General features: G+C 35.7%; 1 protein-coding gene across 6 annotated transcripts in view; it reads left to right on the forward strand.

Moving 5' to 3' along the window:
* Positions 1-13,178, forward strand: part of AGO2 (argonaute RISC catalytic component 2) — a 105,854-nt gene extending 92,676 nt beyond the window's left edge. For all 6 annotated transcript variants that reach the window (XM_073330043.2, XM_073330044.2, XM_078851417.1 and 3 more), the window contains one exon: positions 196-13,178. In XM_073330043.2, the coding sequence (XP_073186144.1) occupies positions 196-304 (109 nt within the window). In that variant the 3' untranslated portion in view covers positions 305-13,178. The remainder of the gene's footprint in view (positions 1-195) is intronic.
* The last annotated feature ends 2,154 nt before the right edge of the window (positions 13,179-15,332 follow it).

Here is a 15,332-nt window from a genome sequence, read left to right on the forward strand (position 1 = left end):
GCACCTTACCTCCATCAGGGAAAGCAAAACTGTATTCCCCTTTTCAAGTTCCTAGTCAATTTTGCTCCTCAAATGATCCATCTGTGGTGCTTAGAGGACGAGGCGATGTTCAGAAGAGTTGCTTTATTTGAAAATAAAATGTATTTTAGGAGAGGTAGATTAAATAGGACTTCTCTTTTCTTTTCCATGTCTTAGTGCTGAAGGAAGCCACACTTCTGGTCAAAGTAATGGCAGAGATCATCAAGCACTTGCTAAAGCAGTTCAAGTTCATCAGGACACGTTACGTACCATGTACTTTGCTTGACATGTTTTAATGTTTAGCGATTTAGTAGAGTTGGATTCACGTGAGACCAGCTGCACTTAGACCAACAGTTGCCCACGCTACAGTGACAGCCAGCAATGAGTGATGCATCTTTATTTTATTAGTTTTTCCATTTGCAAGAAAGCCTTCCGTCCGGAATTTCAGACTTGATTATGAACTGCAGACCCGTACAAAACCCCACAGTTGTTGGAAATGTGGTTTGCCAAAATCTCTAAGCTGCTTGTCAGAAAACAAACCCATATTTTGTAGTTAAATCAAAAGCTGTGATCTCAGGGCTAAAAACAAAACAAAACTTTTTCATGTAGTTTGCTATTCAATTTATTTGTGTGTTAATAATTTGGAAATACCTTATTCACGTCAAATTTGATGGGCTCAGATGCTGTGAGCTTGCTTTTAAAACAAAGAAAGAAAAGGAAAAGCACTACTTCAGTATTTATGAAGCCTTGATCATTCTGTATGCATTTACAAAAGTTTTATTTTCAAAGTGCAAAAAGATAATAATTCTGGTCCTCCACTGTCTTACAGGATCATTCTGTATGTCTAAGAGCAAATGTATTTTCTGAAATTTGTTCTTGAATGTCTTTTATTGTGCTGCATTTAAAGATTTTTTTCATAGACTTATGAAATAATTTCAGAAAAAAATTAACTTGTATCTGAACCTTTAAGTCCAGTGAGATTGGCAAAAAGAAAATGTGCCATTTAAATTTTTTTAAACTTTTTTTAAAATCATACTGACAGCTAATCATAGCATTTGTCCTATAGGACTCTGACACTTACTTTCCAAAGTTTCTAAAAGAATACGGGTCTGTGGTGATAAATACAGTACAATCCTTCACTGTTATGTTTGAATTTTTGTAAATTTTATATGTTTCACAGTATTAATGTGATAGACTAGTTGCTATTATTTATTTTATTTACTAAAGAGTGCTCATCATATTTCTGTTAACATATCAAGAAAGCTTTGGATTTTAGACATTAAAACCGTATCATGGAGACATTATTATTCAAATGCAGGAATATGCAATTGAGTTGGATATGACAGAGGTCAGAGATGCATACAGTATGTATTGTATAGCTTGTAATTTCTGGAAAGACTTTTTCAGCATGCATACAACATGGCAGGTTTCACCTGTGCATTCAGAGAGAAACACCGTGAGACCAACATTCTCCATCCATTCAAGCACAAAACAATTCTACTTTATTTATTTGTTGATTATTGGTGAAGCAGCAGTTCAAATTGAGGAGAATGGTTCACTCTTTATAGTTTAGCTAGCCAAATTTAATAGAATCTATGCAGTAAAAATAACTCTTAGGAAACTTTTGAAGTTTACTTGTGGAAGAAAATGAAACTCTTTGTTATACATAAGGTCAATAGTATGAGTGAGATTTTTGCCATTCTCTTAGGAGAAGCATTAATTGAAACTGATAATTATTAGACATATATGCTTCTGTTAGTTTGCACACTGGGTTCATATACATCATAATACATGTATAAACCATTGCACTAATTGTGACACCATAAACAATTTTAGAAGAGGATTGGGGGGGGGGGAAACAAAAGTTGTTTATGCTGACTTGATTTTGTTTAATGTTCTCGTATGCTAAATCAAGTACATATTAAGCATGGAGATTTTTTTAAAGTTGCATTCTCTTCCTTTGTTTCATTCAGCGCGCGTTCTCTCTTTCCCTTCCCCCGACAAGCATATTTACCTCTAGCCATCAAGGTGGGCAAACAGCCTCATCCAGAATTAGTGTCAGTGCCATATTTTGTATAGACTAGAACTGTTTGCTGTTGAGTAAGCCAGAAAATGCCCATCTTTGCTGCCTAAAAGGTTTAGGTGCATAATTTTGTGTACAAGTTCAGGTCTGCACCTTGTCGCACAGCATGCTGTTGCTCGTGTTGTTTGGCTGAAGCAACAAAGTAAATTCTGTTAATGGATGAGTCAGTCATATGTACGTCATGCTAGTTTATTATTCCTGTCTTGCTGTTGAAATCAGTGGGCCAGAATCTGTTGTCAGTTATAGTTGTGTAAATACAGTTACTCCTGATTACACTGGTAACTGAAAATAGAATTCAGCCCTTTGTAATTACTAAGCAGGTTATAAAAGCCACCACTAAAACAAATTTAGCTGATTTGCAGTAGCTTTTCTATGATGAGTGTGTTGCACTTTTCTCTGCAGTATTTTGAGCAGTGTAGAAATTCATTGCTGGCTTTAATTTTGGCACATTATCAGACAATTGTATGAGTTATTCTTTAAGAAGTTAAAATAATTAGTCAGCCATTTTTAAAATCCCATTGGTGGTTCTTGCTATTTGTTATGGTTAGGTGCTCAGGATGATATTCATCTTCTTCTCCTCTTTCTCTGCTGCACAAACCTGGAGTAAATTACTTTATATGGGCAACCAGAGACAGCAAGGATCCACCTCAATCCCACGTCCTGAATTCAAGGTCGATCAAAGGGCTATGGTGCCTCTTCCTGTGGCTTTTGTTCTAGTCTATGGGCTAGAATACCAGGTGCTTCTCCAGTGTGGGAGTTCCGGTCTACTGGCTCTGTGCAAAGATCCAGAAGCCCCCACTCCAAAGACCCCTAACATGCAGCCAAGATATCCAAAAGGCCTGGGTGCAGAGGATTGCTGTGGGGGCTCTGCAGACGCTCCACCAAAGTGTCTGTTGCCCCTATGTCCTGTTAGCACGAATGGGAATTGTGTGTAGTTCCCTCAAATGTAATGAAGGATGCAAACCCCTGAGGAATGATTGTCAGTATGGTGGGACTGGGGAGTTTACAGTTTGTAGATATATATATTCGCTAGAGTACTCTAATTTTTAAAATGGCTTTGATTTTTTCCTAATGAAATATACAGTGAATTAGTCCATCATATAATTTAATTGATTTAAATATTTTTAGGAAAAGTTTTTTAATGGGCAATGCACTTTGAAAAGTAGGCACTCTGTTGCATAATAACTGCTTTTTGTAAAGATTAATATAAACAACATGCATAGACCAAAACAGCTCCAATCAAATAAACAATACACCTTTATCCTTTTCAGTTTACTCCAGCCTGCAAGGACAGCAATATCTCGGGTAAACGTGTATAAATTTACCCACAAAATATTCTCTCTAAGAACTAAGGAAAAGTGGTTGCAAAATATCGTGTATACGAAGTTTAGGATTGTGACACATGCCCACAGATGCTATTGAATTCATACGTAAGGCTGATAGTTTTAACCATTAAGTCACTGGTTCAAATTCAACTCAGGTCAGCACTAACCAAAAGTACTTACTATCTGCAATTCGTTGGCCTGTGCAAAAAGATATCTAACTCCAGTTGCTAGAGAACCATGAAGCAGACCCTCTTCTGTTACAGTGGTTCTGCTCTGAGCTACATTTGCACCAATTGCAGTATCTTGGTCTCATGATTGGTGCAAATTGGCCTTCTTGTTAGCAAAACCAGGTCAGGATTGAACAATGTGGAACAATTGTGCGTTCACAATGTACCGTTTTGTGGAAAAACGGGATCTAGGCTCTACAACTGTCAATCTCAGATCCTTTATTAGCATTATATTTATATAAAAATGATCCTTATGAAAAAGGCTGATAAGTGATGGACACGTTAGAAATAGGTATGTGAGGCTTTACATTGTGGGGGTGTGTGTGTGTGCTGGAAGATGAAGGGTTAAACAATTATGAGTTAAGTGTCAGCTATAACTTTGAATTTCCTGCCTTATTTGTACTAAATATTAACACTACTGAAATATAGAGAGACTTCAGAGGCTAATAGAAATGCTGCTATTCAAAGGTGCAAAACAAAACCAGCAAAGACAAAATATTCAATGGAAGCCATTTTTTAAAAAAAGTTAGCTACAAAACTACTATTGGGCTCTGTTGTGCCTTTTTAGGTACTTCTGGTGTTTGGGCTGATGGAGGGTTACACTGACCCAATGGGATTGCTCAGAGTCACAAAGCCTTCTGGAGCACCTGGAAAAACTGTTGAATCACCCTTTAAGAGGTTGTGCTCTGCTAGCAGTTGCTGGTGAGGGATGGAGTTATGCTTCTGTGTTCTCCCCTCTGCCCTCTTTGGGTTAACTGTTTGAGGTAGCCCTTGCAGTCCTTGCACCTTCCCTTCCCCTCCTGCTTTGCCCTAGCCCATGTGTAGGTGCATATTTGTCAGTTCGCATTAGTATGCATAATTTTGACTTGATTCAGACTAAAATACTTTCACGCCTGTAATTAAATATTTTATTGACTATTGCATAGGTCATTGGAATAGTTGGTAATCTATTTTCCAAAATCTTTTCATATTGACTTGCATATTTCTAGAACTGTCATGAGAAAAACCTTCAGGTGGCTTTTGTCAATTGCCCAAGTCACAAGGAGGTGTTGTGTGATAATCTGCTAGAGTCTGCTTGCAAATTTTACAGGTAATTATGCTGAAAGAAATTTCCATTGTGTAAGTGTGTGGTAGGTGTTCTTGACCCCATTCCCCTCTTTCTTGTACTCTCAAACATATCTTTCACAATTATTTAACCCAAAATTTGTCTAACATATGTTTAGTTTTTACGTTAGATTAACTTATTTCAGTAAATGTTGTGGCCTTTGTGTAGATTTAAATGAGTAAATTTAACAAACAATTATCAAACAAGACTTGATAAAAAATTATATATTTTAGTAAATCACTTTTTTATTATTAAGTTTAAAGGTGAAATTTTCAAAAATATTTAAATCACTTTTGAAAATGGCACTGAAACCCATATTTTTAAAGGTATTTAGGCATTGTGATGCTGAGCACAACAACATCTAAATATCTTTAAACATCAGGAACCTAGTCAGTTAGGCTCCAAAGTGCCTACATCATTTTTGAAAATGTAACTTAAGCTCTGACATTCCGGTTTTTTTGAAAATTTTATCCAAATTTTGTCTGGTTTGTATGTGCACTCAGGATCAAATTGTAATCACAAGTGCATTGCACTTTGCTGGATAACTCAGATTTTCTTTTGCACTTATGGATTGCAGCAGTAAATTCCTCGAGTTAAATGTGTACCACACATTAGTAAGTCATTAGCAAACATCTCATTGACCGCAATGAGCGTGCGAGCAGGAAAAGGCCCTTCATTAGAATCTGCCTTTTTGTCTTGAAAATTTCAGTTAGATGCTATAGGTTACAGTGCGTGTTTAATGGATTACCTTCTTTCTGACTAAGAATGCTGACGTTTTAAGACTAGAATAGGCCAGTCCTGCAGCTTTTACTCATGCAAAGCTCACACTAAAGTCCATCAGTTCTGCACAAATTATAAATGCAGAATTGGGACCTTTACTGGGGGATGTAGATGGAAATGTTGATGCATTTGATGTAATCCAGAGAACACTTCTGGTGGCATAGATAAGCCATAAGACTTTTTATAATGTATGAGATTTCTTACACATGAGAAAAGGAATGTAAATAAGTTCTCTCTCCAGGTTTTCACACTCAAAGCCAGTTGTAATCAGATTATAAATAGTCTTCTTAATTGTTTTTTCTATTTTGAAAATTTCTCCAAAAGTAACATCTCCTTTGCTTTAATCGTCACTGTGGTTGTTGGACCCAGTGTGACTTTCTCAGTTTCTAACACAGGACAGTATATTTTTGATTTTTATATTCTATTTAGTAACTTGCTTCTAAATGCATACCTACAATCTTTTCTAAGGAAAATTTCAATTTAAACAGAAAATAATTGCACTGATTTTTTGAAAACTTCCCTTTTACTGTAACAGACTTTTTTGCATCTGCTGTAGCTGGTTGAAAATACTGTAAATAGTAGTATGAATAGCAAAACATTGAAATGTTCTACATACCATTCATTGTTGTACTTGCATTTTTAGAGATACTGCCCACTTTACAGTATTAAGATATGAGCTGTATATTTTTTTTTAATTTTATTACACTCTCATTTTGCATGTGGTAGATACATTCATAAAGGGTACAGTTTCTCATTTGGTTTCTGTAATATGGAGTCACGTTTTTTCGTCTTTATTTACATAGCAATTCTTCCCTAACCGTCTCCCTTCAACCCATGTTTTCCGCACCACACTGCACAAAATGTAAAAACATTTTGAAGTTACCAAAATTCAGATTGTAAAGCATTTAAATGCCTCTCTTTAATATCACTGGTAGATAATTAATAGCGCTAATATCTGTGCTAATAACCATAGCTCCTTCCAGCACTTGATTCTGGCATCAGATTCTAAAGGACTAGTCTGTGAGGCAGTGTTAATAGAATCATAGAAATTAGAGATGGAAAAGCCTAATGTAGCTTCTAGGCTATTCCTCTGCTGATGCAGAATTGTTCCCCATAGTATTTTTTAGAGCTGTGACTTAGGAAACAGGGCTACCAAGTTGCCTTCTTGGTCACCCACATTAGAAAGCTACCAGTCTAGTGATTTGCATTAATTGATTGTTTGCTTCTTAGAGGCTGGAGAGACCAAAACTACAGCACTGCTACTGTTTTATACACAGTACGTTGGTAAATCTCTCCTCTCAGCTCTAAGGCTTAATGGCTGTAGTGTATAGCACCTTGGAAAGTCTCAAAGTGAGTCATTTTTAATCCAAAAGTTTGTGTTTAATGGTGTAAAGTGTAATCCATGATATAACATTTAAAGTTCTTCAGCTGTTTTTCCCCCATGTTTCTTTGTCTGAAATGTTAAAGTAAATGTAATGGCTTGGCCAAATCACTACAGAAGGTGATTTCCTATTATTTTTTAGTTCGCAACCAGGTGCAGTTAAAAGCTACCTCCTATACTGTTCCACAGATTAATATTTGCTTTTGAAATGCAACTTTCGTTTGTTGTAAACAGCCAGAATATTCCCAAATGAGCTGAATTGTTTTCTTCTGGCTTGAGAACTTATGTGCCATACTGTGATTCTTGATATCTGCTTGCCACTTATTATTTTTATGTAGGGCAGGTTGGGATGGTGTTAATGGAATGCTGTCTGTCAAAGTTTTGGAAATAGTGAGGCAACTGATTTCACAAGTCTGGCATGTTCATTTTCATTCATGTTTACTTTTGTGAATAGGGATACCACCTTAAAATAGTCCGCTCTTGTAGTAGTTTTCACGCTGCTGTTTCCAGCAAAAATTGTTTTCATGTGTTAGCTCTATGATTTGCTGAAAAATATATCATGTTTTAATTGAAGGTGACATTTGAAGGTGCTTGAAACATATTTTGAAGCTGAGACAAAAATTATGTATTAGAATATTTTTTTAAAATACCTTTTAGGTAATTTTGAGATTGTAACCTTGAAGATACTATATTCCAAGTGATAAGGATATAAATTTTAAACACAGAAAATGTCTTGAATATGTTTGTATTGTGAATATGTTCTCTCAATAACGTGCAAGGCCTTGGCCACACCTCCGATCTTAAAATAAGTGCACATACACAAAAGGTGCTTTGAATGATCTGAAACTGAACTGTAGAAAACTCTGTTAATACATCATATTTTGTTTACAATGAATCCAGACAAGCTTCCTTATTTTGTATTTAACCACTTTGTTGTCAGAAATTTTATCAACTTATGCACAGTACATTAGCTCGGTATTATAGGAATTTTCTAAATTTAATGCTTAAAAATCATTTGGTTCTTTAAGCCACAGAAGTTGGTGAGTGAGAAGTAATAATTATATTTTTTTTGCTGTTTCTTCTCACTGAAATGCTTGGGCATGGCACCCATGGACACTAGTGTAAATTATGTGTATGAATGGGAGAGCTAGACTCATTGATGTTCCTATAATTAACAAACTTGTCTACAAATTAAAAATAGTCTAGTAAATTATAGACTGACTGACTGCTCATAGATTCACATCCCAAAAAGAAGGCTTGCCAAGTAGCAGCTATTCATGGGCAGAATCCTTGAGACTGCTCAGTTTTTACTCTGCCCTTACTCAGGCAAAATGCCCAGTGAGTGTGGAGCACAGGATTTGGCCCCATGTACAATAGCTACTTTTTAGAAGACAGTTCACTACATCTGGTGTTACGGATTTTTGTGCCATCTCTATGCCATACTGGTTCTAGAAGAAGTGCCCCTGAGTGTTCCACGGTGTAGATTTATTAAGCATAACACACCATGAGCCCATCTTCATAACACAACAATAGCATTATGTGTTACCTTTTGGATAATTGGCTGTTGTTCCCAAACCCACGCCCAGATCCTCCTGGGAATCTGTGGAAAGAGGGAGCCTTTTACAGACTGATCTGTATGAGAGAGCATATGCAACCTCTACTGCATTATCTGCCCCATTCACCAAGGACGATAGGTGCGGAGACTGGCTGTGGAGACTGTTCTCCAGAGCACTGCTTATCCTGCCTTTATTCAAATGAGAATGAACGTTGCTCCCTTTAGGTTCTCTTTGTGGCTTCTATTGACCAGCTGCAAGGTGCCAACCCAAAAGCAACACAGCTCTTGGGGTAGGTGGGCAATAAATCAGTCTGGAAGCAAAAATCAACATTCAAACTGCTCCTGCTGGCACAGATTACTGAGTTATCAACCCTATGAATTTCACAAGAAGGGGAGGCTTGGCAGGCAACTCCACAAGAATGTCAGAATTTTATCCATCTGGCTTCCTCCCAGACTGCCAAAGACTATTCTGATTGGCTTGGGATGGCTGCTATTGCAAGGTCATTGGCATGGGCACTGGCTTAAGTATAGGGATTTGGGGAGAACTGGACTTGAAGATTTATAAGGATACAAGAATCCTACCACCCCCCTCCCCCAAAAAATGGATCCATGGCACAAGATGCAGACTTTTGTTAATATCTGTTCCCAGGATACATCTTAATATCTTCAAAGGAGGGATTACTCTTTAATTGGACCGCTTATTGTATTGATGGACCTTAAATTGAATGGCTATATTTAATTTTTTTTAAAAAAAGGTATTTTAAATTTTTGTTTTGCCTAATTAAATTAGACATATTAAAACAAAGTGGCATTCTTTGTACGCTTACGTTTTAAAAGAAAGTCTGTTTGTTTAAAAACATTTGATTTTCCTTACCACAGTTTTCCCCATTCCTTGCATGCACTCTGTTGTACTAGGCTCCAACTTGTTTCTTTTCCTTAAACCCTGCTGAAACACTTGGGGCCAAGTCATCAGTATAAGTTGCACACTTGATCAACATGACGATCAGGACGTTAAGTTTGTTTGTTTTTTAAATATATACTTACCTCACACTTTATTTTTTCTGAGAGCTTTGAAGCTTTAACTACTTAAACGTCCCAAAAGCCCAGCTCGGTACACAGAGGAAGGATTTGAGGCACAGAGTAAGATTAGGAACTTAGGAGATCCTGGTTCCCAGGCCCATATCTGTTCCATTAGACTATGCTGCCACTCAAAAAGTGTATGTAATGTTTACTTGGACTTGGTTCGTTCTGTGCCTACCAACTTTTCCTCTCCCAAATTTAAAACTTTAAATATTATACAGTACTTTGGCCTGGCACCCACACTGTCCCTAAATCTTGCAGCTGTGTGTAAAATTGCACATTAATGCTGGTCATGTCTGAATATCATTGGTCTGGGACTTTTTTTATTTATTTTATTTTATTATTTTTTTAAGGCTGCCATGTCTTCTCCATTCATTCTGGCTTATAGTAGCTTAATAACTTGTGAGTAGGTCTAACTACAAAGGGTCTGTTCCTACACTTCTTGTGCACCCAAAATTCCCATTTACTTAGTGGGAGTTTTGGGGTGTGCAAAAATGGCAGGATGAAGCCCCTAGTGTGAGAATATACCACACAATAAAGATATTCTTAACGTGTCCAGCTCCCATTGAAGTTGACAATATTCACATTTACTTCAGTTGTCACAGGGTCAAGCCCTTAATACTTAGTTTGCTTTTTTTTAAGCAAACATTGGCCCTATTTTTGAGACCCCATATTTACATTCAAACAATCATTAAACTATTTAGGACTACTCATGTACATTGAAAGATTGGGCTCTATTTTTTTTTTTTTTTGCCCTTTTGGTATATTTTATTATTTTGTTTTTATTTGCAATAAAGTAAAATAACATGTCGCTAAACCACCTGACGAACTTAAGTCTTTTGATAGATCCAACTAACATACATTGTCTTGTCAGGAATGTTTAACCCCAGGAATGCCTCTATTAAAATCAGATTCAGTTAAATTAGCCCAACTTCTGCATTTCTTTTTGTGTGATAGAACTTGGGCAACTTCAAATAGTTTATGTATGTTTGATTTTTGCTTTTTTAGATACTGATTCCATGTTTTAAACTAGTTGTAGGGAAGATAGTGTACACTTATACAGGCAAGAAAATATTTAACTCCTTTTAAAAAGAATCTGTAATAAATATTTTTCCTTTACTAAATCAGGGCCTTTATTGTTAAAATGTAAACTAGTTATAATGAAGCACTATAGCTGGCAACTTTCTCCTGTGTTCTGTTCTGAAAAATGTTACCATTCATATTGGACAAATTGCTATCTTATTCTGATCCAAATATACTTTTTTGTTTGAGGTTTTTGTTGGTTTGTTTTTGGTTAAAAGAAGGGGCTGCCTCCATATAAGAGATTTAGGAACAAATTTTCTGCTGGGGCAAATAGACACAGCTGTATTGACTTCAGTGGAGTTTTATCAGTTGACACAAGCAGAATATTTGGCCTTTAGAATTTACGGTAAGTCAAGTTCACAAACTGAGACCAGTTGCAAATTTCTGTGCAACAAAGTGGTTAACTGATCATGAGGGAGGTGGTATGGAAAAGAGAATGTATTGTTTAAATCCAGATATTTCCTACCTTTGGTACACTTCAGATTTAACTGACACCTACTGAGGGTTTTAACCCTTAATTTTAAACCGTTTTTTTCTTATTTTTGTAAAATAACTGAAAAAGAACCAAAAAAGAACTCAAAAGTTTGATTGTACATGCTCCCTTTTTATTTCTTGATTATAAAAAAAATTGACATTTTGAATCAAAATGTTTTTATGACCATTTAAAGTTTACTATTTTTTTAAGAAGTTGAGCAGTTAAGGGCCTCGTTTCAAGCGGTACTAAATGTATATTAACCAGTTTATACCTGTGTATTGCATCTGTGTGAAGAAGTCTTGTGCTTGCAATATATATAAACCATCTGGTGCTGTTTTGTTAAAATTGGCACTTCTTGTAAAAACGTATTTATACACATTAGATGCATTGTATAATTTCCATTTACAACACTGATGTAAACTTCATTCTACACATTTATATATAAATTGAGGCTTCATGTAGATATTGTTTAGTTTAAATACACTGTATGTATCTTGAATACTTAATTAAATGCTTGCATGATGCTATGTGGTGATGCCACTTTAAGCCTTAACAAGTTGTTAAATTCGTTGATTGTCCGAGTATGCAAAAACATTAATTTAACAGGATAGGTTGTTCTGTAAAGGAGATGGTAAAGAAGAAAAAGGTTTCTCACCTAAGAAATAAAGGGAATCTTATAGTGATTGATATATACCGTGACTGACCTTTCAAGGCACTGGCTGTCACTGTTGCGCTACAGAAACTGGGTTATTGTGCATTTCTATGGCAGTATACAGAAAGCAAGTATCCTAAAATCTTGGCTTTTTTGTTTCTAAGATTCATATGACCATAATCTTTTTTCCCAATTTGAAATTTATTTATGTCGGAAAGAGGATTATTATTCAATATTTAAATTTATGTTTATAAACCTGCTCTCAAGTTCTGTGGTTTCTTCAGAGCATGCCATCATTTTTACTTCTTATGACTGACATTTAATCCTTACAACATTTTTAATTAGAGGCAAAAAAAAGTGTTGGGGACCCAGCTTTCTTTACAATTTGGATCTACCTCATTTAAACAGTTGGGTGCTATTTACTCAAATTGTCGATGAGATTGGGTAAAAAGTGACCAAACATTAAGTGATGACAAACCTCTTAAGAGGCAGTACTCTGCAAACCAAATCTTTGTGGTTTATTGTTTAGAAACAACAAATATTTGGATTTTATTCTTTGTGCCTTTTTGTGTTGAGTCCCAATGCATAACAATCAAACATCAGACTCCTAACTAAAAATAGCAAATTAAATAATTTTAACAGCAAATTAAAAAAAAAAATGGAAAAGAGTTTTAAAAAGTGAAAATATATTTTTCAGTGTATCAAATCATAAAATGTACAGTGTCACAGCAGAATTCTTGTAATGTGAACAGAAATAAAAATCCAATAACTTGATGTTTTTCAAAATATATACATCCCAAACTCTCTTCTATGCATCCATCTCCATCTATATATGTATGTACATACTGTGCACAAGATTCTGTGTGTGTATATCTGTGTGTGAATATATATATAGAAAATGAAAGGGTGTGTGTGTGTGTGTGATAGGTAAGGGAATAAAATGTCAAAGTGAGTTTTCCGCGCAGTTTTGTATCTTAACAGTTTACAATTATGTACACATTTTTTCTATTAGTAAACCTTTTTTACTTAAGAAAAATCCTTTTTGGAGAAATTTTAAGTTGTGATACGATCGTTTTTGAAGTTTGAAGAATTAAACTTTAATACCAGTAACCAATACAGAGTGGGAATCTTTACTGTAAATTGTATTTAGTTTTAATATTGGGGGGGAAAAAAAAAAGTTTTATGTGGAAGTTGTAAGAGTACCAACATTCCTTAGTGGCAGGACTTCATAACTGTTTCCTAAGGCTTTTTGCTGCAGAGAGACTCAAACAATGGGAAAATGCCTCTGTTAAATGTTTTTATAAAATTGCTCCGTCAGGTCTACACTTAAGCTATATTTTATGAAGCGTAATCATCCTTTAATATGCTGCATATAAATTATCAGCATTGTTGCACTTTCTCAGTAATAATGTATGCCCTGCAATTGGCTCATGATAAAGACTTCAGTTTTTTAACAAAACAGTAGTACTTTGGGCAGAAGGTAAGATTTATATAGGTACCTCAAGAAAAAAAAAAGCCTGAATATGCTGCATTTTGTTCCTTTAACTTTTTTCATGTAGTATTTTGTTTGCTTTTTATTATTTGTTTTGTATATTATTACTAGCTACCTGTTTTGCTTTTTGGGACCCCAATAGAGTTTAGAAAGTTGGTCTGTATTCATTTTGTAGGATGTAGTATCCTTTCTTGTTTCTAATGCAGTAGTTGATGTAAGGTTTCCCCTGCATTCAACAATAGAGGGTGTGGGGAAGTAGGCTTTACATAGTAGATTTCGGGGGAAAGATACTACATTTCTAAAACAGACAATATATGTTCTTAATCCTTTTTTTTAATGTTTTTATTTTTTGGTTTTTTTTTTTTTTGCTCGTGCTGCTTTCTTGACTCTTTTCTCAAACATGAATGAGAAGATGGGCAGCTTGTTAAGTGGGGAAAAAACCCTGCCCTTTTGGTCTTTAAATACAGGCCAATGAATAAACAGTATTACCTAATTAATAAGGCTGGGCCAAATTGTACTCTGTCACACAAATGCAAATCTCAGAGGGAATTGCACCCATGTGACTCAAAGCAAAATGTATCCTGACTTGAAATTGTAGGCTGTCTGATTATTCAGATTAATGAGTTTTCTAGTTCTTTTTCCAAGTAAATTAAAATATAAAATGTGCACAGATGGGAATTATCTTTGTTGAGAAAAGAAACTGTTGAAGGAAGCTTCTAACGCTGTGAAATTGAGCATTTATTGTCATGTTTTAAGTTTAGGTGGGTCCTTTCTCAAGTTTGTTTTGTAGCTTGCTAGGTAAAATAGTTTGCACTACTTTTGCAATAAACTCATGAAAAACTAACCGTTATTTTCTGTTTTGTTTTCTTACTGTGTATATATAAACTAATACTAAAGACTTAGTATAGTGTTTTTCACCTCCATAAGACTTGTAACAAGCGCAAAATGCTGTAAATCTTAACAAAATATGATGTGAATGATATTTTATAAAGTTATTTTGTATGGTGTCAATTTTGTTTTGCCTCATAGTATGTCAGCAAAAAAAAAAAAAAAAACCATAAAATTCCTCATCTCTACAATTGTCTGTTCAGAGTCTTTTTTAATACAAACACATTTGTTGCACTTTATTAGCATAATAGGAGGTTCGGGTTTTGAGTTTCAGTTTATGAGAGATGAATAATAGTGGGACTTTTCAGCTTGGAAAAGAGACGAGTAAGGAGGGATATGATTGAGGTCTATAAAATCATGACTGGTGTGGAGAAAGTAAATATGGAAGTGTTATTTACGCCTCATAACACAAGAAGTAGGGGGTTCACCCAATGAAATTAATAGGCAGCAGGTTTAAAACAAACAAAAGGAAGTATTTCTTCACACAATGCAGTGTCAATCTGTGGAAGTCTTTGCCAGATGGTGTTATGAAGGCCAAGACTATAACAAGTTTCAAAAAATAACTAGATAAATTCATGGAGGATAGGTCCATCAAAGACTATTAGCCAGGATGGGTAAGGATGGTGTCCCTCTCCTCTGTTTGCCAGAAGCTGGGAATGGGTGACTACCTGTTTGGTTCATTCTCCCTGAAGCACCTGGCATTGGCCACTGTCAGACGACAGGATTTTGGGCTAACCGAACCTTTGGTCTGACCCAGTATGACCGTTCTTATGATTGCCTTCTTACAAAAATATACTTTGTCATTAAATCCAATCAAGGAATCAAAGTGCTTTACAAATACCAATTAATTAAACCTTAAACCATGTTATCTTGTGGGACAGGTACTATATTATTCTCATTGTCAGAGTTCAGAATTGAACCCAAAATAATTGACAGCCCATTCCTGTGCTTTACCATTAGGCCACCTTGTCTCTCTGAGATGTCAGCTTTAGTGCATTGTAGACTTGTCTTCATGTACAGCATCATAGAAAAGAAGCTGGGGAGGGGAACCAGTCACTAACAAAACTATGCTGGCTTCTGTCATGGACCCTGTACCCATAATCACCAGGTGCCCTCTCCAGGCAACTTCTGGCAGATGCAGGCGCAGATCTGAGCTGTAGGCTATTTCTGAACAGCACCGGCCATGGC

This window comes from Lepidochelys kempii, chromosome 2, assembly GCF_965140285.1.
Source record: "Lepidochelys kempii isolate rLepKem1 chromosome 2, rLepKem1.hap1, whole genome shotgun sequence".
Taxonomy (NCBI): domain Eukaryota; kingdom Metazoa; phylum Chordata; order Testudines; family Cheloniidae; genus Lepidochelys; species Lepidochelys kempii.